This window comes from Mauremys mutica, chromosome 6 (assembly GCF_020497125.1).
Source record: "Mauremys mutica isolate MM-2020 ecotype Southern chromosome 6, ASM2049712v1, whole genome shotgun sequence".
Lineage (NCBI taxonomy): Eukaryota > Metazoa > Chordata > Testudines > Geoemydidae > Mauremys > Mauremys mutica.
In genome coordinates, this window is record NC_059077.1 from 45,011,979 (window position 1) to 45,038,450 (window position 26,472).

The following is a 26,472-nucleotide window of genomic DNA, read 5'->3' on the forward strand; positions in this document are numbered from 1 at the left end:
CCCTCTCACCTAGTTGAGCTCTCATGCTGCAACTTATTTGCTAAAAGGACTACTACTGAGTAATATGAGATTTTCCCCCTTCCTTCTGGTTTGCTCCCAGCCAATTTGTTTGAAGACTGAAAGACCACGATGTGGAATCAAATTAAGCTCTTCCACATAGCAATGCATAGCACATATCCTAGTTCAGTGAGTTGGACTGGACAAACTGGTTTGTATAAAATGTAAGGCACCAGTGGGAAAGGTAGAAGGTGAGGAGTTCAAATACAACAGAAGAAATATTTGAAAAAATAATGAAAACAGCATGATACAATATATAGGAGAAAAAACAAGTCATTACTTTTAAAAGCTCCAAGATCAGACTTAGTTATTTTCATTGGAATATCAATTAAGCAAGGGCTAAAATCCATGTAAAATTATCGAAAGGCATTTCTCTTCATTCTAATGAATTTTTTTCTTCTTTGTTAATTCTGATGATCTCATATTCTACAAACTATAGGTAGGTTATTCTCAAACTCAAATGACCTTTAATTACTTGAATTTATGTTGCCTCCTACACCCCCAGTCACACAATTTAATCTGCATTTCCAGATACTGTCTTAATACAAAACTTTTGTTTCCCCCCCACCTGAATTACTAGCATAATGTCATATCTAATGATTCACTAGTATCTTATGCACATATAAAAACGACGATGGAAACCCTTTTAAGTTAGTCACGAATTAAAACGATGATTATTTAAAATAGCAACAGCAGCTCATTAAAGGAAACACAGTAAAACAAAAGCTTTGTAGACTTACTTCTGAGAATCATGTTTGTCTATAACCATATTTCCCTACTAAATCTGAAGACAGTTAAAGACGAATTTCTCAGAGGTAAACCAGGTGCATAAGTTGAAAAATTATGTAGCATTCTTTTTTGAAAGAAAATTCTGCTATGGAAGACTTAGGGGAGTTTCTATATATTTTATAGGGGAAAAGAGCTGAAAATTTGGGCCATTAGACTTTTAAAATTCATAAATTTTTGTATTTATTTTTAGACAAATAGATTGAAGAAGTTATTGTGATTTGTTTTTGACCAAAGATGTGGTATAGATACCAAAAAACTAACTTTCTTGAGTAGCATATATGAAATAAGAATTAAAAAACTTAGTTTTGTGCCTGTTTATGTTTGTAAAACTATCTGACAGAATGGAGAGAAACTAGGAGTGACTAGTAATACTCTGTTACAAGGGGACAGCAATGTCATTCAGAGTTAAAAACTGAGCTAGAAACCTATCAGAGGGGTAGCCGTGTTAGTCTGGTTCTGTAGAAGCAGCAAAGAATCCTGTGGCACCTTATAGACTAACAGACGTTTTGCAGCATGAGCTTTCGTGGGTGAATACCCACTTCTTCAGATGCAAGTGGTGGAGCTAGAAACCAACATCCATAAAAATGGCAACAATGGCTGTTGGCAATAGTTTATACAATTCAGAAGCTGGATACTTCTGAAAGTTTTAAATTAATCATAGTATTGAATATATGAATATAAAAATATAGTTTTGATCCTTCACATTATGGATTATTGGAGAACTTCAGACATTTCTGGGTTGTGTAGTAGATGAGTCTCAATCAGGCATGACCAATTTATCAGAAGTGGGAACTTACTGTATTCAGTATTGTATAGAAAAACTTGGCCTGACTAATAAACCAATGACATTCAGTCCATATGAAACTCCACCTTTGGCATTTACAATTTTATTTTATTTATAAAGCCAAATAAAATATTTTAAAATGCTAATGGTAAGTTTTGAAGGGGTTACTTACTGCCCAAGAACACTGAAGATGTTAGAGATGACTTTGGGACATTTGTGATTATAAGTGCTCCTTTGCCCCTACCCAGCTGCAGAGGAGGGTGTCTAAAATAAAGAAAACTAAAACACCTTTATTTTTCATTTTTGACACACAGAGTCTCACAGCATGTGCAGGTTCTGTTATATCAACAATACACTAGAAAAGGGGTTATTATGTTGTTGACGTTAAGGATTTATGTTGCTGCCATGTCCAGCATCACTGGGATACTGTCTAGCAAAAGGAATAGCTTTTTAGAAATCTTGTATATTACAATATCAGTACTGACTGCCAACCTGAAAAGAACTGTCATGTTAGTGAGCACCCTAAAAGAGCCCGGTTTCCCGCCCTCTACCATCTTACAAACTGATAAGACTTGATCTGAAGATAAAAATTTACAGTGTTACACAGAAGCATGGAGCTTTTCATACTTCTGTAACTCTGCACAAGTTGTCTCCCCCTTACCAAGCTGAGGCGAATACTAGAGCAGGGTTTCTCACACTTCATTCCACCACAACCCCCTTCTGACAACAAAAATGACTGCATGACCCCAGGAAGGGAGACTGAATTCTGAGCCCCACCACCCTGGACAGCGGGGCTGAAGCCTGACCCCCATCGCCCTGTAGGGGAGGGAGGCAAAGCTTGAGGGCTTCTGCGCTGGGCAGGGGGGCTGTAACCTAAGCCCCGCCATCCAGGGCTAAAGCAGAAGCCTGAGCCCCGCTGCACAGGGCTGAATCCTTCTGGCTTCAGCTTACACCCTGGGCAGTGGGGCTTGGACCTTGGCTTCAGCCCCAGGCCCCAGAAAGTCTAATGCCAGCCCTGGCGAATCCATTAAAACAGGGTCGCAACCCACTTTGGGGTCCCAACCCACAGTTTGAGAACAGCTGGATTAGAGCATCTGATTACAGAGCATAAGGAGGTAATATCTGAAAATAAAAGAAAGTATGGTTTCATAGGTAATACAGTTGAATGTTGCCTTGGAGAACTGGATTCTATTACTGCCTCTTTCAGAGAGTTCCTATGTGATGCTAGGCAAGTCAACTACCCCCCCCCCCCAAAAAAAGCTTATCATGGGTGGTCACTGATTGCGTGTTCCTCATTTTCTGGGTACCCAACTTGATACCCTGTGGTCTGGTCTGCAGAAGTGTTGAGCACTCACATCTGCAAATGAAGTCACTGGGAGCTGTGTGTTAAACATATACAGTATGATATAATTCTAAGTATTCTGAAAAATCAAGTCCTAGGCACTCGGTGGTCAAATTGGGAACCCAAAATTAGTGAAATTAGTGGACTCTTTTAACTTTAATCTCTCTGTGCCTTCATTTCCTACATGTAAAATGGGGATAATATGACCTCATCTGATGGGTGTTGTGAAAATAAATTCATCAATGTTTGTCAAGTACTCACATACTATAGTGATGAGCATCACAGAAAAAAATATGAGGAAATTAATAATTCTGTATCCAGATCAGAATTAGACTAACATATGGTAAACAAGGCTTGGGACTACATATTGAACAATGAAGATAAAACAAAATATTGAACAGCTGCTCAATGAACACTATTTATCCTGAGCACAGAATGAGGCAGGGGTCACATTGAAAAATATAGTATGCAATCATGTCATTAAAGATTGAATCACACTGTATGTAAACAGAGACAAATTAAGGTGCTTGACATAGCAACTTTAATGTTCTTTTAATGTGATTTTTGTATGCAATACTATCTAGTTTCTGATAACATTGTCCATCACTGCAGTATCTGAATACCTATGCAAAAGTGCTTCTTTTGGACCACAAAAACATTTTCATACACAGCTCCATTTCTTAGATCCATAGTTTTCTCAGACCCTTTATTTCCTTCCACTGTACATGGATGTTCATAACTAAGGCCCTAATAATAAAGGAAACCGATTTTTCTATTGTAGGCAATATGTACCTTTGGCCAGATTTTTTATTTATAAAAAGTTGAAGACTTCAGTGACATAGTAGTTAGCATGCAAAGATAGATAAATCACAAGCTGAAGTAATAGGATAATCCTAGTGACATTTTTCCCTATCATTATAAACCATCTAACATAATACGTGCATAAGCCAAGACTTTTAAAAAAAAGCACACACAAAATGTTTAAACCAAAGACTGCTCTGGTATTTGTAAAGAAAATTAATCTCATAGACTTTAAGGTCAGAAAGGACCATTATGATCATCTAGTCTGACCTCTTGCACAATGCAGGCCACAGAATCTCACCCACCCACTCCTGCAACAAATCCCTAACCTATGCTTGAGTTACTGAAGTCCTCAAATGGTGGTTTAAAGACCTCAAGGTGCAGAGAATCCTCCAGCAAGTGACCTGTGACCCACGCTGCAGAGGAAAGCAAAAAACCTCCAGGGCCTCTGCCAATCTGCCCTGGAGGAAAATTCCTTCCCGACACGAAATATGGCGATCAGTTAAACCCTGAGCATGTGGGCAAGACTCACCAGCCAGCACCCAGGAAAGAATTCTCTGTAGTGACTCAGATCCCACCCCATCTAACATCCCATTAATGAGTTTCACAGGAGTGCATCATGAGCAATGCATTTTATTTATTAGTTGATTAGGTGTTTTCAGCGTTGGGGGAAAGGAGTTCTTGTTTTAATTCCATTTTGTTCATACAAGAAATACTTCAAATGAAGAGTCTTATTATCTATTTAAATGTTCTTCTGTTAACTGAATATAAATTTACACCATCAAAATATTATGCAGGCTTTAGCTGCATAATTGTTGCTAACATCAAATGGAACCAGGCAACTAACAACTTGTGCAACACTTTGAAATGTTAGGACTGGCATCAATAATATACTCCTAAAAACTGTTATTCTCCCTCCACTCAAAAAACTTCCCAAATTCGTTAGTACCTGTAGTTGTGCTTTCAGAAGCTGTTGGCTGGTAATTTTATCTTTTAGCTGCATCATTTTTTCAATTCGTTGGTTAACTTGTTGATCTTTCTTAAGCTCATTTTCATAAAATCTAGAACCCTATCAGAAAAATAAATAGTTAAGATACATTTGAAAGTTCATTGTTTTCCTTATAATCTTACAATAACTGAACAGTAAAAGATGATGCAATTTGTCTGCTAACAACTCATTTAAATGGAAAAATACAGCACTGAAATAAAATAGACCGTTGTTTCCAATCCTATCAGAGAAGCAGATACAGCCTTATGATATGTTGGGTTCTGTATATTTTAAGGATTTCTTTCGCATATTATATATATTTTGGATATTCACATAATTGAGGTATACACACAAAAGACAACTGTGGTACTCAGATTACATGAAGTTCATGTTCTTCCTTCCCTCCACTACTCAGAATTTTTGAGGAAACCGGCTAGGCTCCAGAAAGGCAGGGACATGTCCTGATGTGTGATGATGCAATTCTAAAAACATTAGCTAGATCAGAGAGATGTCAAAATAACTCAAAAGAAATAAGTTACTTGTACTCTCTAGGCTATTTTCTGTTATATCTTGAAAGATACTGAATGCAAAAATTGAAAATTGACCTCAGGCATTTTTACTTTTCATGTGCAGCATTGGTCCATATGGTCTCATCTGGAGAAAACTAATGCCATTATGTAAGTCAATGGTACAACCTCATCTGGAATACTGTGTGCAGCACCTGTCACCCAATCTCAGAAGGATATTGCAGAATTAGAAAGAGTTTAAAAGAGGGTGATGGAAATGTTCAGGGGTATGCAAAATCTCCATATGAAGAGAGATGGAAAAGATTGAGATTACTTATCTTGGAAAGGAAATGAATAAGAGGGGATATGATGAAGGTATGGAAAATAATAAATGATATAGAGAAGGTAGATCAGGAACTTCGGTTCTCCCTGTCTCATAACACAGGAACAAGGTGATAATCAATGAAAATAAAAGGGGGCAGATTCAAAACATATTAACTACACATTCTGTGAAAAAATATTTAAGAGTACAGCACTTATTTGCCACAGGATGCCATTGAGGCCAAGAATTTAAGAAGATTCAGAGAGGGATTGGATATTTATGTGATCCAGTTTTATAACAGTTAAAGCTAAAAAAAAAAAAAAAAAAGGTATTGGAAGAGATTAAAACCTCATGCTTCAAGGTTTCAACCAATCTCTAACTAAATAGATATTAGGATGAACTTTCCTTCAGTATCAGGTATGCATGTAATCTTCTCTTCCCTCTATAAGCAAACATTAGTGATTGTGTCTATTGGAAAGAAAGTCCCATACTTTTTCTCTTTGGTGCTAGTAGTAAATTTTTTACAGGTATTTAAGATGTTGGTAATTGCTGGCAAGCAACTACGAAATTTGGGTTCCCTTATACAGTAGTGATGCAATAATAAGATTGTGTTCCTTACAAGGGCTTTTTTGTTTGTTTTTTGGAGCAGCTGAAAGGGAAGAGAGATTTGGGAGAGTTCCATACAAGAATCTACAGCTATAATACACCTGATACTGTACAGTTTATTTTTCCCCCAACAAATGCAGATTTTAAAAGGGCATGAGACTTGTTCTCCTCATTTTACAGTTTTCAAAATCTATCATTCATTTGGCTCCATCTCTCTCTCAATATAATGGCAGCAGCAGTAGCAGTTTTGAAGGAATTATTTAAAAAAATACCAAATGGGATGTCTCTTACAAAGGATTACAGTTTGAGGAAGTGCTGAACAGTAAGATCAGGTGAAATATATGAAAAACTAAACCCTTTGTTTCATGCAAATATCCTTAGCACAGTGAAAAAATGGACAATACAAAAGCAGTCTAGCAGAATTGTTTTTAATGCTATATTTTTCAAAGTTCTCCCTAAAGTATTAGCTTCTCCATAAAGCAACAATACAGCATTCATTATTTTACCATAATTGTTTAACAAATAATCTAGGTCCAGATTGACCTCTCTTGTAACAGACTATTGTGGAAGGGGGGGAACTCTGAGAGGTTACCCTTGCTCAGTTATCTCTAGATCGTCTGATAGGAGGAGACTGAAAATCTCATAGATTTGGGGCCTCCTCCCAAGCTCCAAAGGAGAGGTGCTGACGGGGACTGCACCATTGGCTGCTTCCCCTTCGAACACACCCTAAGAAGTCAGCCCTAAGGAGTTCTACTGAACAAGTTTATACAACCGGAAACCATATTAACTTTTCCGGCAAAGCGTACTGCATTGGTTGTGGTGAGGGTGATGAAAAGCAACCTTTCCTGTGTCACTCACATACAGAACCAGAGGAGGCTGCCCCCATTTATACATGCAAAACTAAGAAATAAAAAAGTAAAAACCAAAGCACTAGTGAAAAGGGTTACACAAACGAACCTTGGTGGCCTCCATTATGATTTTATTGATTTTCTCTTTATCCAGTCCTTGCATTCCAGCCTTGTTATCATTGAGGCCCATTCTAAGCAGAAATCCATCATCATCAGAAGTGTTAACAATTTTCTTTGTGCTGTCCATAGCGCAACGCAGTGAGTGTTTTTTCAAACTTTAATAACCTAAAAGAGAATATAAGTTACATACTTCTTTCAAAAATCCAGTTGATGAATAATACAATTCCATAATCACTTTCAATTTTATTAGACACACCAAATACTGAGGTTTAATATGTAATTCTTCAAAGTAGCTCAACTACACACAGTCATCAAACAAAGAAAAAACCTCAACTGTATTAGTGTCTGAAGCAGAGCTGCATGGAAAATGATGTATCATCCTGTGAAAATGTTCAAGATTCAGTAATTTTCCTCATTCTACTTTGGGGCAAAAGAAAATCAGAGAGAGACAGGAACATGAGCCTGGGTCTTCCACACCCCAGGTGAGTGCTCTAACCACTGGACTATTAGCTATTCTGGGTGATTCCTCTTTCTCTTGTTTTGACCAAAAATTCCATCCTGGATTTGAGAAACCTTCACAACAAAAGTTTTGTCTAAACTGATACATTCCCATAAAAAGTTTTGGTTCCAACAAACTGGCATTTTCCAACCAAAAAAACTGTTTCTTTGAAAAATGTCCAACTAGCTTTATATCTGTTCGCTTGGTAACTTGGGCTCAAGCAAATGATAAGCATTTTAATATGGCCAAATGTCAAGTTACACATCAAGGAACAAAGAACATAGGCCATTCTTGCAGAATGGAGGACTCGATTCTGGGAAACTGTGATTCTGAAAAAGACTTGGGGGTCACAGTGGACAAATATGAGTTTCCTGAACAATACTGTAGCCAAAAGGACCAATGCAACTCTTGAATGCATAAACAGGGGAATTTCAAGTAGAAGTAGAGAGGTTATTTTACCTCTGTATTTGGCCAGGGTGTGACTGCCACTACAATACTGCGTACAGTTCTAGTATCCAGAGTTCAAAAAGGATGTCGATAAAATGGAGAGGGAGTTCAGAGAAGAGCCAGGATAAACGATGAAAGGATTGGAAAACACCTTACAGTGATAGATTAAAGGAGCTCAGTCTAGCTTAACAAAGAGAAGGTTAAGGGGAGACTTTATCACAGTGTTTAAGAACCTATATGGGAATGGGTTCTTCAATCTAGCAGACAAAGGTATAACAAGATGGAATGGCTGGAAGTTGAAGCAAGTCAAATTCAGACTAGAAATAAGGTGAACAATTCTTGACAATGGGGGTAATTAACTATTGGAACAACTTCCTAAGGTTTGTGGTGGACTATTCATCACTAGCAATTTTTAAACCAAATTTGGTTATTTCTCTAAAAGATTTGTTGTCACTCAAACAGGAATTAATTCAGGGAAGCCCCATAGGGTTGCCAACTTTCTAATTGCACAAAACCAAATGCCCTTGCCCCGCCCTCTTCCCGGAGGCCCCGCCCCTGCTCACTCCATCCCCCCTCCCTCCATTGCTTACTCTCCCCCACCCTCACTCACTTTCACGGAGTTGGGGCAGAGGGTTGGTGTGCAGGAAGGGGTGAGGGCTCCGACTGGGGATGCTGGCTCTGGGGTGGGACCAGAAAAGAGGGGTTCAGGGTGTGGGAGGGTCTCCAGGCTGGGACAGGAGGTCAGGGTGCGAGAAGGGGTGAGGGCTCTGACTGGGAGTTTGGGTCTTGAGGTGGGGCAAGGGGTTGCGGTGCTGGAGGGGGCTCAGGGCTGGGGCAGGGTGTGGGAGGAGGTTTGGGATGCAGGCTCTATCCAGGTGGCGCTTACATCTGGCAGCTCCTAGGCAGAGGGCCAGAGGACTCTGCGCACTGCCCGCACCTTCAAGTGCCACCCGTGCAGCTCCCATTGGCCATGGTTTCTGGCCAATGGGAGCTGCGAAGCCAGCGCTCAGGGTTGGAGCAGCATGCAGAGCCCCTGTGGCTGCCCCTGCGCTAGGAGCCGGACATGCAAGCCACTTCTGGGAACCACATAGAGCCAGCCTTAGCCCAGCTGCGCCACCAGCCGGACTTTTAGTGGTTGAAATCCAGACGTCTGGCAACCCTAAAGCCCCATGGCCTGTTTGCTACAGGAGGTCTGACTAAACAATCACAATAGTCCTTTCCAAGAGGCAGGTTTTTGTTTACAAAAAAAATAAAATTACACTACCAATTTAAAGTAAAGAACATTCCTATGTGCAAAGTGTACTGCATTAGACTTACAGCTGTACAGTGGCTTTTCTTGTGACAGGCTATCATTCCAAACTCATTGTAAAAATAAAAATCAAACTGGCACTACCCATCACCATGTTAAATTTATTTTTAAATGTAAATTAATTGATTTTAAGGCCAGAAGGGACAATTATGATCATCTAGCAGCCTGACTTCCTGCATGACACAGGCCACAGAACCTAAACTAGTAATTTCTACATCAAACCATAACTTCTGTTTGAGCTAGAGCATATATTTTAGAAAGACATCCAGTCTTGATATCAAGACTTGAAGTGATGGAGAATCTACCATGTCCCTAGGAAAGTTGTTCTATTTGTTCATTAACCGCATTGTTTAAAAAAAAAATTTTTTTTCTTGTCTGAATTCGTACAGCTTCAGCATCTAACCACTGGATCTCATTATGTTTATTTCTGCTACTATTAAACAGCCAGCTACTATAATGTTTCTTATCCATGTAGGTATTTGCAGATCATAAACAAGTCACCCATAACCTTTACTTGGATACAGTAAGTTGATTGAGCCTCTTAAATCTCTCACTCTCCACGTTTTCCAGACCTCAAGTCATTCTTCAATAAAATGTAAATGAAATGCTGCCCCAGCAACTGTCACATGATAAAATCTCCTTTTCAGTGGGTTAGCACAAGAAAGCAGAGTCCTCTGAATGACAGCTCAGCATGAGCTCAATAAATAACAGAACACACATTTATTATTGGAAGAGGGTATAAAGGCAGCTCCCTCCTACTGCTGATTCAAAAAACAATTTCATCTTTTCTCCCAGGCAAGGAGCACCCATCTCCTTAACTTCCTCTCAGTTACTACCTCAGTCAAGAGTCCTTTCCGTCTGATAGGATCTTCACCCTTTCAAGAGATGTCTCTGGATGTGCTGCACACCCAGACCCAGTTACCACAGTAACTCTATTGCACAACAATGGAAACAAAACTGTGCTGTAACTTTTCAAGTAAGATGCATATTTAAAAACTGTTGCTTCTCCAGCTGAGGGGTTAGGAAAGAAGAAGCAAGATCCCCTGCCAAAGATCTGGAGGCAGCCCACATTTGTGTTTAGGCATTTATGGTTGAATTTTCCACCTGAAATGATCACATACGGTTCATGGAGCAGAAGGATTCCTTCTCTATGTTAAATACTGAGAAGACTGACCCAAAAGCATCACTAATTAATTAATTTTTTATCTTGTGGTTTTTAACTCATTCTTACGATTCTTGAGCTCTTGGCAGTATAGCATTCTGTTCGCATTTAGAAGGTTATGTTTACAATTGTATTAGAAATGAAAGCTGAAAATTTCTGCAAAAATTTATGAGTAACCCTAATCAAGGTGCTTCTTTATTCATTGTGAGTAAATGCATTTGTCAAATCTTTAAGTACATGCATTTTTTCCCTTATTTTCTATAATGATGGTGGTGTTCATTTTTGCTGATTTTTTTCCCCTTGGAACAGGAGACCAACTGCATTTCTGTAGTAGAGCAAGTTATATTTTTTAAATATAAAAGTTCTATCTGATTAAAAAAATCTTAAGTTTTAATTATATTCAGTGCATTTGGTTTATTATTTGTGACATTTTTTCAGAAGAGCCAAGACCAGCTGAGTAACAATCTGTGTGTATTTTGGCTCTAGCCTGTCAGAGCACAGAACAGGAGTTACTGAGACAAAGCAGACGTCACACGAACACCTTGGCTGCTCTAAGGCCAGCTGGGAGTGGGGAGTACCAGGCAGACCTGAGACCACCTCAGTAGTGCTGAATGACTTTGAAGCACATTTTCATACTCTCTCCACCCGTTGGTGCAATCAATCACACTGTTGGGAACCACTGGCCCTGCAACTGCAACAGTAGCTGGTCTTCCCAGCTCAAGCCAAAAACAGTGTTCCTCACGTTTCAATGATCACACTAAAGTCGGTGGAAGGTTAACGATCACTTCCATTTCAGTCAGTCCAACAGTAGTCATACTGGTACTGGCAATGCCTGGTTGTGAGAATGTGTGGGAAAGAAAAGCAATTTAGAAGCCACACAGATAATAGACATTATAAATACCAATAGATGTAATGACTTTTCCCCACAGGAGATGCCTCATCAGGCCTATATTTTAGATAATTTCTCTCTCTCCTTACCTCCTTCCTTTGCCCACTCCAGTCTTTGTGGCTTCTTCCATGCTCCACTTCCTGCCACCAGTGAGTGCGGGGGGGCGTCCTTTCCCCAACGTCCCCGCACTCACCGGCGGCGGGAAGCGGAGCAGCTCAGCCCCAGCCTGCTCTACTCTGCCACCTTCCAGCCGCGGCACTCCGCTTCCCGCTACAGGTGAGTGCAGGGAGGTTGGGGAAAGGACATCCCCTGTACTCACCTGTGGCGAGAAGCGGAGCACTGCGGCTGGGAGCTGGCGGAGTGGAGCGGGCTGGGGCTGGGCTGTTTCGCTTCTGCTGCTGCTGGTGAGTGCGGGGGGGATCCCTTCTCCCAAGCCCCCTCCCCCGAGTGACATGGCTGGGGCCGGGGCGAAGGAAGCAGAGACGGTTGCTCCCGGCACCCCGCTAATCCCCCAGGCCACTCTGGGACTGCAGGGCCCCCAAAAGTGCCCTCCCACAGCTCCTGCCCCCCAGGCCCTGGGGGGGATCCCCTGACCGCCCCCGAGACCCTCTGCCCCTTTATTGATCCCCTCAGCCCCAGCCTCGCCAGGCACCCTTAACACGCTGCTCAGGGCAGCGTGTCAGAGCTTTACCACGTTGTATACGAACCCGCGTTATATCGGGTCGCGTTATATCGGGTTAGAGATGTATTTAAATAATAAAGTACATAAATATAAATTAATAGCTTAATTAGAATTGAGAAAAATTATTTATTGGAGACATGAATTTAGTTCTCCACAAGATTTGCAGATGCACAAAATAGAAAAGGTGAGTCATAGGTAAAATGCCTTTCAGCTGTCTAGTGGGACAAACAGAAACCGAAGACCATTTTGTTTACAGAAAGGCATGTCCTTAGGAAAAAAAGCCATCAGCTCAATGCACTCAAAGACAAAAAGACAATGCACTCAAATGAACTGTGGAAGCAATAATAAACCAACAGGCACAGCATTGTCAAATCAAAGTAGTGGGAGAACTACCAGTGTAAACAGAGTGAAAAGAACAAATTTAAACATCAAAAGAAACACAGGAGGGGGAGAACATATGACATTGCAAAAACAAAGTTGAAGGAACAAAATGTTGCTGATATCAATGCAGAAACTGATAAGGAGTAAAAGTTTAAATAGACCTATGAAAATTAACTATAAAAATCCTTGTCTGACTTTAAAGCACAGTGAGATTAAAGTTTATGACAACTTGAAAAAGGGTGCAAAGTTTTATGGTTTGAAGAAACATAAATGAACATATTCTACTCAGAACAGGAGGCAGAGTAGATGGCTACACAGAACAATGTATTTCGGGGGTGCTGCCACCGCAAGAAACCTCTGTAAGATTGCATTGTTTCCCTTATAGCATTCGATGCAAGGGATGCTAAATATCTCTTCTTAGTGTCCTATTGTGTAGAGTGTGGGATCAGAGAAACCCATGAAGAGAGTCAGCCTGCAATTGAGCACCAACCTATTACTCCAATTATTTGGGAGTAGGGTGACCTGATGTTCCGATTTTATAGGAACAGTCCTGGCATTTGGGGCTTTGTCTTATATAGGCATCTATTACCCCCCACCCTGTGTCCTGATTTTTCACACTTGCTATCTGGTCACCTTAGTTTGTTTACATTTACAGGAGATAATGCTGCCCTCTTCTTATTTACAATGTCACCAGAAAGTGAGAACAGGCATTTGCTTGGCACTTCTGTAGCTGGCATTGCAAGGTATTTACGTGCCAGATATGCTAAACAGAAGTCTTAAAAGAGCAACACTCTGATGCGGAAACTACAGGTAAACCCGAACCACCAAAATAGAAAAACAACCTTCTGCTGGTGGCATCTGACTCAGATAATGAAAATGAACATGCATCGGTCTGTACTGCTTTGGCTTGTTATCAAGCAGAACCCATCATCAGCATGGACCCATGTTCCCTGGAAGAATGAAGGAACATATGAATCTTTAGTGCATCTAGCAAATAAATACCTTGCAATGCCGGCTACAACAGTGCATGCAAACACCTGTTCTCACTTTCAGGTGACATTGTAAACAAGAAGCGGGCAGCATTATCTCCTCCAAATTTAAACAAACCTGTTTGAGTGATTGGCTGAACAAGAAGTAGGACTGAGTGGACCTGCAGCCTCTAAAATTTTACAGTTTTATTTCAGAATGCAGTTTTTTTGTACCTAATTCTACATTTGTAAGTTCAACTTTCATGATAAAGCAATTGTACTACAGTACTTGTATTAGGTGAATTGAAAAATACTTTCTTTTGCTTTTTTACAGTGCAAATACCTGTAATAAAAAAAATAAAGTGAGCACTGTACACTTTGTATTCTGTGTTGTAATTGAAATCAATATATTTGAAAATGTAGAAAACATCCAAAAATATTTAAATAAATGGTATTCTATTAATGTTTAGCAGTGCAATTAATCGTGATTAATTTTTTAATCGCTTGACAGCCCTACTAAAAAAATAAAGGGAAAGTAACATTTTTCTTTTGCATAATAAAGTTTCAAAGCTGTATTAAGTCAATGGTCAGTTATAAACTTTTGAAAGAACAACCATAATGTTTTGTTCAGTTACGAATATTTCAGAGTTATCAACAAACCTCCATTTCCAAGGTGTTCGTAACTCTGAGATTCTACTGTATAAACAGGAAAAAGAAACCCTAAAATAATACTGCCAAAACTAGTAAGTTTGATGGAGACTGTGTCATGGTGCAGGGCTGTATTGAAGTTTGTTGGCAAGTTGCATTTCACTCATGGTGTAATGGACAGTTATGAAGGAATATTAGGACTCAAAAGTAATCCAAGTAGGGAGAAAGCTTTGGAGAGAATCTATTTCCAAACAAGATGACTCAAAGCACACATCATATTTTGCATACACCTCTATCAAGAAAAGCAAATGTGTTGCATTTTAACCATCCCAGTAATCGGACTTGAGACCAAAAGAAAAAATTTGGAGTGAGTTGAAAAAACTACCCAAAAAATCCTACTGTTAATTCGTACATCCAAAAAACCCACCCCAAAAACTGTCCTGAAATTGCATACTGTGAACAAGGACTCATCTATGTACCAAATAAACAGACAAAAACCTAAACAAAAAACAAACAAACACGTAATGGTGGAAATAGCAAATAGGATTTTTGCAGTCATTCTTTCTTGGAAAAAAGAAAAACCTCTTCAGTTTTAGAAGGACTAAAGTCAGGAGCCCCATTTCATGATTTCTTCACAATTCCAATAAGACTATTAAATGACAACAAAAACATATAATTAAAACTTGACACTTGGCATCATTACTGCATGTCCATAGAGTAAGAAGCTTCTGAGATCTTCACAAGTAAAAATAGATTTAACTATTCTTTTACCTCTGCTTTTACCTTTTGTAGAATATGTTTATTTTCAAATGAGAACAAGGCAAAAGTATAAGAGTTAACTCAGCACACAAATGTTGGGAATGAAAAAAAACAACTGGATAATTGTACACATTCCCCTATTATTGCAGGATTTAATCCACAGACAGAGGGCATATCAATGTAAAACTAATATTACCTTTGATCCTAGTGAAAAAAAGACAACATGCAGCAATGAGTGCAACTCTTTTTAATGTTAAAAAAGAATTCTACAGATACACCAAAGGGACAAGAGACACACCACAATTAACTAAGTCAGAAGGAAAAGGATTTAATTTCATTCAATTTTGACTGCAAGGGATCATTGTGCGTACAGAACAAGAGATACAAAAGGGATAGGGAACTCTGAAGTTAATAGTACAAATGAGATTATCAAAGAGAAACAGAATAAAAGATGGAAATTTACCCTGGCTTCCCATCAATGCAGCACCTAATCAGGGACGGCTATTGATCAATACAAGATACCACTTACAATTGGGATCTAAGTGTTTTACAGTCATGCAGCCCAGGGATCAAGAGGCTAAAACCAGGAATTGAGCTCTCCTTTCCCTAGTGACAGAGTGTACTACATAGCTACCCAATTTATTTTTTTTAAATAAAAGATGAACATTATAAATAGCCTACTGTGATGTACTGTTAAAATCCAAAGGGCTCTATATGGTGGAAAAATCTCTTACATTTGTGTTTAACAGAATTGTTGATTCCTTAGCAGATTATAAACTTCTGGGATACATTTGGCAATAATCACATCTATGGACTGGCTGCAAATTAAGTTGCTAGAGGACCACTTAACTCAGGCTTACTAACCTCATTATCTCTAGCCTGCTTCTTGCTTGCATATATATATCTACCCCTGGAAATTTCCACTACATGCATCCGACGAAGTGGGTATTCACCCACGAAAGCGCATGTTCCAATATGTCTGTTAGTCTATAAGGTGCCACAGGACTCTTTGCTGCTTTTACAGATCCAGACTAACGTGGCTACCCCTCTGATAATTTACAGAATAGTTATTTTAAAAATCTGGTACAATTCACACAGTAATTTGTCACATTATGGTTTTCTTAGGTACCTGATTACACAGAATCCTTCAAAAGCAGAATCTTTTCAGTTTTTTCCTACATATTTATCACAGACACCTGGAGTGTAATATTGCCCCCCCCCTTAAAGTCAATGGCAAAACTCTCATTTGACTTCAATAGGGCTAGGACTGCAGCCAGAAGTGTGAAAATGTGCCCAACCTCACAATTAGTTTATCAATATTAATACATTACATACAAAAACTGTGTTAGGAGTATTAAGTTTGCAAAGTCAAGCACTCAAAAGTTAGAAAACGCAGCACTGAAGTTGCTCACGCAACCTTCATTCACCCACCTCCCCTTCGGCAAATGCATTAGATACAGTCTTTAATTCCTTGATCACATGCTATTTTTTTTCCACAGGGTGGATGAAGCTCAATGAATGTGTAGCTATTCAATATTTATTTTTATCATCATCAGTGAATGTGTGATGTCATGCCTTATTTACTGCACACAATCCCAACTCTATATTGAATATCGAGCTATCAGTCTCTTTGTGGGCTTTTTTATGGTGCTCATAGTAATATCTGATTTAGTGAATTTCTTTTCATCTCTATTATCATCTGCATTTTACAGTTGGGGAATTAAGGCACAGAGATTAAATTGTCAAAACTGTTCACTGATTTTGCGTACCCAGCTTGAAGCATCTTATTAAAAAAAGCTTAGTTTGCTATTCAGTCCTGCTTCACTTCTTGAGCAACATCCATCGTGTGCACTGAATGGAACCTGTTTGGAGAATTTTACTTTAAATTCTATTGAGCATATCCAAATGGTGATTTTCAGTGTCTTATAATTCTGCTAATTGTATGGATTTTCACAAGGACAGCAAAAGGCACCTCCTGGCCCAGGGCAATGCCCCTGCTGAATTTCAAGTCTCTGCTCCAAAGCTTGGAGGCACTAGACCTTTTAGTAAAACACTTGTAAGAATTTTTCAACATTGGGAAAATAACATTTTTCTTTCACATCCTTCATGGCAATAGATGAACCATTTTAACTGAAATTTATCGGGGTGTGGTGGGGGTGGGAGTTCAGACTCAGATTGACACCTGGAATAGGAAATTTCAGCCCAAATGGTTAAAGTTTTGCAAATTTACAAGCAACTGAAAAGAGTCTTCTAATGGAAAGTATTAGGTAATGTCAGCTCCACCTATAATTACACAGGCATGAGTTCAGAAATATACTGGAATTTCTCAGATGAAGAACGTACATAACATTAAGGCCTTTACATGAATAGGCAGGTGAAACATTATCCTAAAGAAATCCCCAGCTACCAGTACCAGAGATTAAAAATCAGACAAGAATATTTACCTTTTTTAAAAAAATCCCACAATAAAATAATTCATTTTTAGTTAAACACTAAAACTGCATTCATGCTTAGCTCAATCAAACATCAGAAAAGAGTTAAACACCACACCGATTACAATGCTCAACCATAAGGGTGTGGGGATAATTCAGTGTTCTTTTGGGATTCAGAAAGCAGTGAATTATCCCAATAAATATATTTGTCATGACAACTTTACTGTGCCTCCTCCCCACTTTGCTACACTCCTGGGGCAGGCAAAGGACTCAAGAGCCAAGGCAAATAACAAGGATAGCAGGCAAATAGGCTAAGTGCCTCAACATAATGTTCTGAAAGGAAGTAATTGATAATCATAGCTTCTTCTTTAACTTAACAGATCGATCAGACTGCAAGCTGTCAAAAGCCCAACTTTTTGTTTTTTTTGTGTGTGGTGGGGATGTAATTCAATCTTACCACATTGAACAACTTTTCACTACTAAAAATACAATATGCTAAAACATTAACAGATATTATTTTGGATCTCTGATAGGTAGGTTCCTACTAGTCCATTTGCTTAGAGTGTGTTTTATAAAAGGAAAGAAACTATGTGGCACATACATCCTGGACTGGAGAATAGAGATCAGAGCTTTGATGTTAAACATACTTGAACCAAGTTCAGAAAAGGGTACAAAATTAAGCTCCATCACATACGTGAGGAGAGCATATTCTTGGGCAAAAGTAAGGTTAAGTACTAGGTACAATCCTCCACGAGTGAGTCCCACACACCTCATGCACCTGCTTCCTTACTTTCTGCAGGATATAATAAAAATGAAGTATGGATGGAAAACAGGCAAAGGTCTAAGGAGATTGTTTAAGGGTAATCCTCAGCCACCATCCTTCATATGTCACTTTACTTAGATTACAAACTATCTGAGGCAAGGACCATGTCTTGTATGATCAGAGCCCTAGAACAATGGGTCCCTTATTTTGGTTGGGGCTTATGAGTTCTACTTTAAGACCCATCTCTTTTGTAAAGCACTTTGGGATCCACAGATGACAAGCAGTACACAAAAGCTAAGTATTATTATTAATGAATTAAGATTTTAACTATGTGATCCATTTATTGGCTTTATTCCTATTGCTGAACAGGAGGGATTTGGCGGCCATGTAGGTACACTTCCCACCATTACATAATTAAATTACAACCATCCTAGTACAGGAATAAGCTGATCTTGATAAATGTACATAAAATACAAAAGATACACCCATGTGGGTTCCCCAAATGCATAGTTTTGATTACTTGCTGAATCTCTAGGGCAGCAACAGAAGTGGTATGTCCATCTGTTTCTGTTAGAGTTAGAGAAGTTCAATACTATTAAAATATTTATTAAGAATTTACGTATTGGAAAGTTATTCTGCCAAGTCCAGCATTTTGTTGAATTCAAACTACCGTATTTGATTTATCCTTTATTTGGATGTATACATATTTTAACCCAGTGGTCACTAAAAGTTTAGTGGGGCTGCTGCTCAGGCAGGCTCCCAGCCTGCCCCATGCCCCAGCGCGGCCCTGGCAGGGGGAAAAGGGGCAGGGGTCTCTGCACTTGCGCCCGCATGCAAGCACCGCCCCTGCAACTCCCACTGGCTGGAAACAGGAAACTGTGGCCAATAGGAGGTGGGGGGTGGTGCCTGCAGAGAAGGAAGCGTATGGGCTATAGGGGCGCATTGGCCCCTTCCGGGAGTGGCGTGGGGCTACGGCAGGCAGGGAGCCTGCCTTAGTCCCGCTACACTGCCGACTAGGAGCCGACCAAGGTAAGTGCTGCCCAGCGGGAGCCCGCACCCCAACCCACAGCCCTGAGCCCCCTCCTGGAGCCAGCACCCCATGCCCCTTCCTGTACACCAAATCCCCTTCTGCACTTCAAGCCCCTGTCCCCACTGAGCCCCCTCCCAGAGCCAGCACCCCGAACCCCTTCTGCACCTCGAACCCCTGCCCCAGCCCTGACCTCCCTCCTGGAGCCAGCACCCCATACCCCCTCCTATGCCCCAACACTCTGCCCATCCTGGAGCCCCCTTCTGCACTCCAAATCTCTCCCAGAGCCCACACTCCCCTCCTGCACCTCAACACTCTGCCCCATCCCGGAGCCATCTCCTGCACCCAAACTCCCTCCCAGAGCTTGCACCCCTCGCCCCCTCCTGTACCCCAACACTCTGTCCCATCCCAAAGCCCCCTCCTGCACCCAAACTTCCTCCCAGAGCTTGCATCCCTCACCACCTCCTTCAGCGCAACCCCCTGCCCCAGGCTCAGCCTGAAGCCTCCTCCCACACCCCGAAACTCTTGGCCCCAGCCCAGAGCCTGCACCCCCTCCCAAACCCCAATCTCCTGCCCCAGTCCAGTGAAAGTGAGTGAGGGTGGGGGAGAGCGAGGGATGGAGTGAGTGGGGTGGGGCTTCTGGGAAGGGGCGAGGTAGCTCCTGGGTTGCACTTAAATTCAAAAAGTGATCTTGTGCATAAAAAGATTGGAGACCACTGTTTTAACCTAAAATAATAACATTGTAGTCCAGATTTCTCTCTGATTTATGCCTATGTGCCTAATGTATCTCTCTCTTTGCTATTGAGGATTCCTGTACAAAAACACTGGTTGACAGGCTCAAATGTAACCTCCTCTTTAAGCCCTCTAAAAATAGTTTAATCATTATAAGGGGAACATCTATTAGCTGTGTTAAGCCACAAACAAACAAAGACACATGCCAATATGCAGGTCACAGGGTCACAAGCTCCATTCTTTTGATCCACAGGGGTTTGAAATTTACAACAGCTCTGGTTTCTGAAGAACCTGGAAAACAGGATTCTTGTCAGTTTCAATCTCCTGTTGATTTACAAGAATAGAACTGGCAGGAAGAACTGATGGATAGTGACAGACAGTAGCTTGTATGCATACACAAACTTAATATCCTCGGTTTGCTGTTGACTCGTTCAGATGAAGAGCTGAGATTGTTACATGTTTGTAGCCTGTGTTTTAGAGAGGTAGTAATGAAAAATCTAAAGAAGAAATTTAAATATTTTATCCCAATTTTGTATTGCAAAATTGTAAATGGTTAAGAATGTGATGTGCTGATACAGCTGAATATATGAATATAAAACTGGGCCAAGATTTTCAGACAAGACTAGTGATTTTGGGTGCTGAAGTTGAAACATCTTAATGAGACCTGATTAAAAGAGCAGTTGGCTCAGTATTTTCTGATAATCAGGCTCCCTCAGAGATGTCTGAAATCATGTCTCTTCTGAAACATAGTATTTGAAAACAAACAAAAATAAAGAAAAAATGTCAATGATTATGCTATCATCTATAATTAAATTATTTGAACTCCACTAAGTGCTGTCCACATACATATCAATACTCCCAAGATAAGGCTGTAATCAGGTCCCATTATAAGCTCGGTTTTTAGCTCCTTTATAACTTTGGCTAGAAAAATTGGTTTGGCTTGAAGATTTCCAAATTTACTTTAAGGACAAAGAATTGTTTTGTTATCTGCAGTTTCTCCTTCTGTCTCAATTTTTATATAGCATTACAATACTTCTTCAAATGAAATCCACTTGTCTTGGTTTGCAGTACACAGATATGCTTATCAATATTATTTAATATAGCTGAACCACAGAAAAAGAAATGTTGAACAATTTGTAATATAGCCAGAAAAGGTTACTTTAAAAATTGCCATGATCAAAATTCACTAGCAAAGGGCATGCCAAAAGGTGTACAGCCACTTGCAATCTCGTTTGTACAGAAAAACGTACATTTATATTCTGTATATTCTTTCAGCAACAGAACTTCTAAAATATTTCATTTTTCCCTTTAAAACATTCCTAAATTGTGTTCTCTTTTCTGGAAAGAAATCACATTTTCAAAAATATTAAAAGCAGTTTAAATATCAGAGGAAAATTTTGCTTTTTAAACAAAACTGCTTAAAGGACAGCCTTTTAAAATGGTTTTAAATGTCAGAACAATTATAAGTTGATCTCTCTGAAAGAACACAAGATCCTGAAGGCTTCAGGTCAACCTGTGTTTATGCAGGATTTGGAAAAAGAAGATCAAGAGTCATATAGGGAAACTGGGGACAGTATGGAAAATAAGGAAAAGACAGAAGCACTGGAGAAAAAGTGAGTGAACCAATCATTCATACATTTAAAACTGACTCTTTTTAAAGATAAATCATGATCACTAGAGCCCTGTGTGGATACAAAATTTGTATCTGCATCTGATCCACGATCTGCAGAAATGATCTGTGGATATAAAGCAGATATCTGCAGATTTGCAGGGCTCTAATGATCATCTATTACAAATGTCATGCTTTATTTAATAGAACTATGAAAAGCTATTTTTGTATTTAATTTTCTTGTATTTTATCCAATACATCATAATTATGGAGCAATAGTAGCTACTCCATGATTGATGTTAGTTTCCCATTATAAAACTAGTTTTTAAACTCCCCACAACTTCTATCTAGGAGACCAGAAGGAACAGGGATTGGGGTAGGGAACCAAGAGGTCACATGGACCCTGGTCTGAAAATGGGGGTTCTGGAGGAGGAGCACAGAAGAGGCATGGAACAGAGGTGGGGGACAAAGGGAAGACAGACATGGAAAGTGAGAGCTGGGGACCAGAAAGGTCATGAGAGAGTGTAGCGCACTGAGGGTGGCATGAACAAGGCTGCACAGGGGACTAAGATGGAGCATGGAAAAGAGGATAAGGGTACCAAGAAAAATAAAAAGATGCATGGAAGAAAAGAAAGGTATGGGAGTGTCTGGAAAGGAGCGTAAAGCACTGGGAGACACATAGGGGCACAGGACCTGGAGATAGCAGAACATGAGACATTAAAGAGATGTGATAGGGACTAGAGTAGAGCATGGAGACAGTTACAAAGAATCAGGAAAAGGCACAAAGAAGAATGCAGAGGACCAGGCTAATCATCGAGGGCGTGAGTTACAGGTAAAAGTGTGAATAAAAGCTTTAAATGTTTACAATTTTTTAGTCTGAAAGGATGAAGGGTTATATGGCTGTGGAAAAGCCAGACATTGTACCATTGGGGTGTTTTTGAAGGTGGACTTTAAAAAAAAAAAAAGCCAATGTAAAAAAAAGCTGGACTCAAATCAAACACTTTCAATCTTAGCTCTTTTTTTTTTTTTAACTTTGTTTATTTGGGTCCCTGCCTGTAAGGTGTTAAAATAATGTTTGCCAGTATGATTCATTAAATGCACAAATTTACGTTAGATGTAAAACTTGCTTGAATGAGGATATGTTTTTCTGTCAGTTTTGGCAACCTGGAAGTATTTCTATTTTTGGTACTCAGTTTCTGTTTATAGTATATGTTTTGTTAACCCTTTTCTTCTTATATTTAGGCCAGGTCTGCACTATAAACTTGTATCGGTATAACTACGTCACTCCAGCGTGTGAACAATCCTCACGCCTGAGCGAAGCAGTTATACCACCCACCCACCAACCCTCCTGTGTAGGCAGTACTACATCAATGGGAAAGCTTCTCCTGCCAACATAGCTACCGCCTCTCATGGAGGTGGAGTTACTAAGCTGATGGGAGAGCTCTTTTCTATCGTCTTAGAGCGTCTTCACCACATGTACTACAGCGGCGCAGCTGCGCCAATGTAAATTTGTAGTGTAGGCCTGCCCTTACATTACTTATTATGAGTGGGCATTAGTTTTGGTGGTCTCAAATGAGCAAAATGCACACCGTGAACTATATAACCAATGCTAGGAGGCCACATTTTAAATACAGCCTTTGTTACAAAGTCACAAGCTATGTCATAAGTTCCCCAGTTTAGAGGAAATGCAGTTTTACAATAGCATTTCAATGACTCATGAACATCAGCAACTTACATGTCTGAAAAGTGAAATGGATTGCCTTATTCAAAATTTGATCTTTAACACAGATTATTGTACACACTGATGAAATAGAAAACTGATTATATATAAGCCTTAAATACACTGACAATTTCCTACATCCACTTGTAAAACAGTAAAGTTGTAAGTCACTATTTTGGCAATTTTTCCCTACTGGTATTGTTCACCTTGTAAATATACACAAGTATGTTTTGTTAACCCTTTTCTTGTTTATATTTAAGCCAGGTCTACACTATAAACTTATATCAGTATAACTACCTCACTTTGGGGTGTGAAAAATCCTCATGCTTAAACAAAGCAGTTATACTGACCTTAACACCCACCCACCCGTGTAGGCAACACTACATCAATGGGAGAGTTACTCGTGCAGACATAACTACCGCCTTTCACGGAGGTGGAGTTATTAAGCTGATGGAAGAGCTCTCTTCTATCATCTTAGAGCGTCTTCACCACACCTGCTACCGGGGTGCAGCTGTGTCAATGTAAATTTGTAGTGTAGGCCTGCCATTACACTACTCATTCATAAGTGATTTTGAAAAACAACAACAAAAAAATCACAAATATTTGTCATTTTGTTCTCTGAACTGTACAATATTATGTAGCTAAAATTTACTACATTGATTACACAAATATAAAGCATGACTTTCTTTTTTGAGTGCCAAGTTTGTAATAATGTTCCACCAACATACGATTTGCCTCCTCTTCTTGTAGCAAGATAATCAAAATTAAACTAAACCACTATATCAGTGATCCCTAAACTGTGGGGGCACAGAGGAACGTTTGGGGCAGGGCACAGTGGGGCCCAGGCCAGTCCCCACAGGAGGTGGGAAGGGAGCACGACCAAGCCCTGTCTACCCCCAGCTCTGCTCCTGCCCACCCGCAGCTACAGCCCCAAACACCGCCCAGCCCTGGCCCCAGGTCGCAGCTCCCAGCTGCAGCCCCAGCCTCTGCTCCGGCCCTTGACTGCGGCCTGGTTCCTGGATGCAGCCCCAGCCACAGCTCCTGTGGGGCATGGACAGATTACATTATAGGTAAAGGGGGGCATGACATAAAAAGTTTGGGGCCCACTGCACTATATGTAATTAAACCTTGAAGGTATCTCTACACTACATACTAAAAATGGGTTTGTTGGACCTGGACTTTTGGACTTGGTGTTCCCTGAGCTTCCACACTGTATCGTACAACTTGGTTTACAATTCCTGGAACCAGCTTTCACAGGACCATACTGCACTATGCAGACCTTCTGACTAGGGGCCGCACCTTGACCTTCATCCATACTGCAAAATAATAGGACTTGGACCAATCTCACAGCAGGATTTGGGTTCTGACCTACTCCCCACCCCAAAAGGATCCTAGGACCTAGGTCCTGAGTGCTTGCTGACTTGAATCTGACTGATGTGTGTGTGGATGGAAGGGGGGCATGGGTTGGGCTCAAAACAGAGCCAGAGCCTAGGCTAAGGCCATGTCTACATTAGAGAGTTTACAGAGGCACAGATGTACTGATGCAGCTGCACTGCTATAAGATCTCCCATGTAGCTGCTCTATGCTGATGGGAGAGAGCTCTCCTGTTGACATAATTAAACCACTCTATGAGTGATGATAACTATGTTGGCAGGAGAGCATCTCCTGTCCACAGAGCTCTGCTCACACCAGTGCTTCTATCAGTGTACTTGTCACTCAGGGGTGTGTTGTCTCACCCGCCCCAGTGACATAAGTAGGGTGACCAGACAGGAAGTATGAAAAATCGGGACAGGGGGTGGGGGGTAATAGGAGCCTATATAAGAAAAAGACCCAAAAATCGGGACTGTCCCTATAAAATCGGGACATCTGGTCACCCTAGACATAAGTTATATGGACAAAAGTGCTAGTGTAGACATAGCTCTAGTGTGCAGTGCAGACATGCCCTGTCATGCCAGAAGAGCAGACTGTCAGAGTCACACACAGGTGCAGAAAGGATTTCTTTCAAAACCGCCGCTCAGAGGTTAAAACATTTCCTTTGAGTAGGGCAGGGGACAGTGCCTTTCCCCCCACTGCCCCCAAGTCTCTCTCTCTCTCTCAGTCTAGAGCAGAGGCGGGAACTGGGCAGAGGGGGATTTGGCTGCTGCTGGTTTCCCTCTTTCTGTCCCAGCTCCTCAGTGACCCGCGTGAGTCCCAGTCCTTTCTGTACCGACCCCACGAAAAGTGGGCAGAGCCCAGCGTGCCCAGGACGGGAGGACGCTGCTTTTACCTGTGGATGGGAAGAAGCATCACTTCCGAGCTTCCCCTGCTCTGTCTCTCAGCTCAGAGCCGGCGGCACCTAACTTCCCCGCTGCCCCCCCGCTTCCTGTGTTCTCAGTGCCTCCCTCCCCCCGCCTCCATATTGGTTAAGGGAAACGTTTGTAACTGGAGGAAACACAGAGCCTGTTCCCCGAAGGACCACGCCTGGGGGGAGGGGAGGAAGGCCAGCCCCAACTGACAGCCGAAGTGAAGCTGCAGCTACGCACCTGGACAGGCACCAGCTGGAGAACTGGGGGAGGGAAGAGGGGAGGCCGTAATGAGAAGACACGCAACCGAACCAAAATGGCTGTCCTTAGCTTTTAAATCAAGATCGGAGGCCTTCTCCCGCCCTAGACTACAACTCCCAGGATGCAGTGCTCCATGAGGGCATTCCCATAATGCATCGCGCCATCAGACTCCGGGCCCCTCCCTCCAGACTACAATTCCCGGCAAGCAATGCGCCCCTCCAAAGTGGGGCTTGGGGGGAGTTGGTAAATAGTGGCAGAGAGCAATCTCCTGCCTAGAGTAAGATGGCGGCAGCAGCTGCGGTGGCGCTCTGAGCGGAGATAGTCACTCGTCCGTTGCACTGTGGCTCTCGCTGTGGGTCGGGGCCGCGGCGCTGCAGCGAGGGCAGAGGTGGAGAGTCGAGTCACGGAGCCGCGGCCCCGGCAGCTGCAGAGAGGGCAGGCGCGGCTGGCGCCCCCCCGGGAGCCGAGAGGTGTCGCCCAGGTAGTGCCCCCCCGGCCGTCGCTCCCGTTCCCAAGGCAGGAAGAGGCTGCTGTGGGCGGGGGCCGCTCGCTGTTTCCCTGCTCGGTGGTGGCTGCGGGCGGTGTCTCCATGTCGGACAACCAGAGCTGGAATTCCTCCGGCTCCGAGGAGGATCCCGAGACCGAGTCCGGGCCGCCTGTTGAGCTCTGCGGGGTCCTCAGCAAGGTGAGCAGCCCCTTCCGCCGCGACACCCGGGGGACTCGGAGCCTCCCCCTTCCC

General features: G+C 41.4%; 2 protein-coding genes across 6 annotated transcripts in view; one reads left to right on the forward strand and one right to left on the reverse strand.

Annotated features, from left to right (window-relative positions):
• The window catches only part of POLK (DNA polymerase kappa), a 118,005-nt gene extending 92,033 nt beyond the window's left edge, over window positions 1-25,972 (reverse strand). For 2 of the 4 annotated variants that reach the window (XM_045021583.1, XM_045021578.1), the window contains exons 1-3: window positions 25,457-25,972; window positions 7,153-7,328; window positions 4,723-4,842 (exon numbers count right to left, since the gene is read on the reverse strand). In XM_045021583.1, the coding sequence (XP_044877518.1) occupies window positions 4,723-4,842; window positions 7,153-7,290 (258 nt within the window). In that variant the 5' untranslated portion in view covers window positions 7,291-7,328; window positions 25,457-25,972. Of the gene's footprint in view, window positions 1-4,722; window positions 4,843-7,152; window positions 7,329-10,254; window positions 10,302-25,456 lie in introns of those variants that run through there. The other 2 variants (XM_045021580.1, XM_045021579.1) reach the window with 2 other exon arrangements.
• A 53-nt stretch (window positions 25,973-26,025) lies between these two features.
• Window positions 26,026-26,472, forward strand: part of CERT1 (ceramide transporter 1) — a 158,217-nt gene continuing 157,770 nt past the window's right edge. The window contains exon 1 of one of the 2 annotated variants that reach the window (XM_045021585.1): window positions 26,026-26,418. In XM_045021585.1, the coding sequence (XP_044877520.1) occupies window positions 26,323-26,418 (96 nt within the window). In that variant the 5' untranslated portion in view covers window positions 26,026-26,322. The remainder of the gene's footprint in view (window positions 26,419-26,472) is intronic. The other variant, XM_045021586.1, reaches the window with a different exon arrangement.